Source organism: Bison bison, unplaced genomic scaffold (genome assembly GCF_000754665.1).
Source record: "Bison bison bison isolate TAMUID 2011002044 unplaced genomic scaffold, Bison_UMD1.0 scf7180017864527, whole genome shotgun sequence".
NCBI classification, from domain to species: Eukaryota; Metazoa; Chordata; class Mammalia; order Artiodactyla; family Bovidae; genus Bison; species Bison bison.
Genome location: NW_011495078.1, coordinates 678,859 through 680,198, shown reverse-complemented (window position 1 = coordinate 680,198; position 1,340 = coordinate 678,859). Strand labels below are relative to the sequence as shown.

General features: G+C 62.4%; 1 protein-coding gene across 1 annotated transcript in view; it reads left to right on the top strand.

Moving 5' to 3' along the window:
* The window catches only part of TFDP1 (transcription factor Dp-1), a 16,515-nt gene that overhangs the window by 11,867 nt on the left and 3,308 nt on the right, over positions 1-1,340 (top strand). Inside the window, exons 5-8 of the mRNA XM_010831536.1 lie at positions 1-137; positions 398-541; positions 893-961; positions 1,209-1,306. Coding sequence (XP_010829838.1) covers positions 1-137; positions 398-541; positions 893-961; positions 1,209-1,306 — 448 coding nt within the window. The remainder of the gene's footprint in view (positions 138-397; positions 542-892; positions 962-1,208; positions 1,307-1,340) is intronic.

Below are 1,340 nucleotides of genomic sequence, written 5' to 3'. Positions count from 1 at the left end.
GGAAGGGGCTGCGGCACTTCTCCATGAAGGTGTGCGAGAAGGTGCAGCGCAAAGGGACCACGTCCTACAACGAGGTGGCCGACGAGCTGGTGGCTGAGTTCAGCGCAGCCGACAGCCACATCCTGCCCAGTGAGTCGGTGAGTGCGCCGGGCAGGCCGCCCTGCCGCCTCCCATGGGTGCAGAGGAGGCCCCGGAACCCTTGGGAAGGACGTTTCTTGACCCACTGGTGCCGGGAAGCTGTCGCCTCCCTGTGGCATCTGTTGGCTCCTGTGGGGCCGTGCGGGGGCCGCCCTGGGTCGGGGGTAGCGTGTGGCCTCGGGGGTGTCCAGGGTCCGGTGCTCACGTGCTGCTCTGCACGTGGTCCTGGGCCGTCTGGAACCCCCCGCGTCTCTGCCAGGCCTACGATCAGAAGAACATCCGGAGGCGTGTGTACGACGCGCTGAACGTGCTCATGGCGATGAACATCATCTCCAAGGAGAAGAAGGAGATCAAGTGGATCGGCTTGCCCACCAACTCCGCCCAGGAGTGCCAGAGCCTGGAGGTGCCCGGCTGCCCTGGGGTGCTGGGCAGGCCTGGGGGTGCTGGGCACGGCCGTGCTGCCCCTGGTGGTGACCCGGGGCTGGAGGCTGATGGCCTGGGGCGGGTACACTCTGCATCTTGGCCATTTAAAGAACGTTGTATCCACGCCCAGAAGAGGGGAAGCCGGGCGGAGGCGGTGCAGTCCTGAGACAGAGGAGCCGCCCGCGTGCCTGGCAGCAGCTGCCTCGTCTGGACCCCTGGCCTCCATCAGGCTCAGGGCTCGTGTCTTTGGTGACGATGTGTTGCCTTGGATTTTAAAATATGCTTCAGAAACGAACCGTGATGGTTTTGTTTTGGTGTTTGGTCTTTGAAGGTGGAGAGACAGAGAAGGCTGGAAAGAATAAAACAGAAACAGTCACAGCTTCAGGAGCTCATCCTGCAGGTGAGGGGCTTCTGCCCGGGAGGCCACCTGGTGGTGCGGGCGCCGCGAGCCTGTGATCTGGCCTCCATTTGGTTCTGGGCGTGTTTTCCCTGGCTGGCGGCTCCCTGGGCAGCCACTCTGACCTCTCGGCAGACCAGCCTTCTTGGTGTTGGCTGGGGCCGGGCAGGGCCATCGCACATGCCCAGGGCGGGGCTAGCTGTTCGGTGGCCACGGGTATCAGTGTGTGCCAATTGTGCATCTTTTTTAGCAAATCGCCTTCAAGAACCTGGTGCAGAGGCAGATGGCAAAGAGAGATCAAGCGATGATCCTGCTGCTCTTCCAACAACGTGGTGTCAGCTTCAGGAAGCAAGCCTTTTCTCTGCCAGCTGTCAGTCCAGGA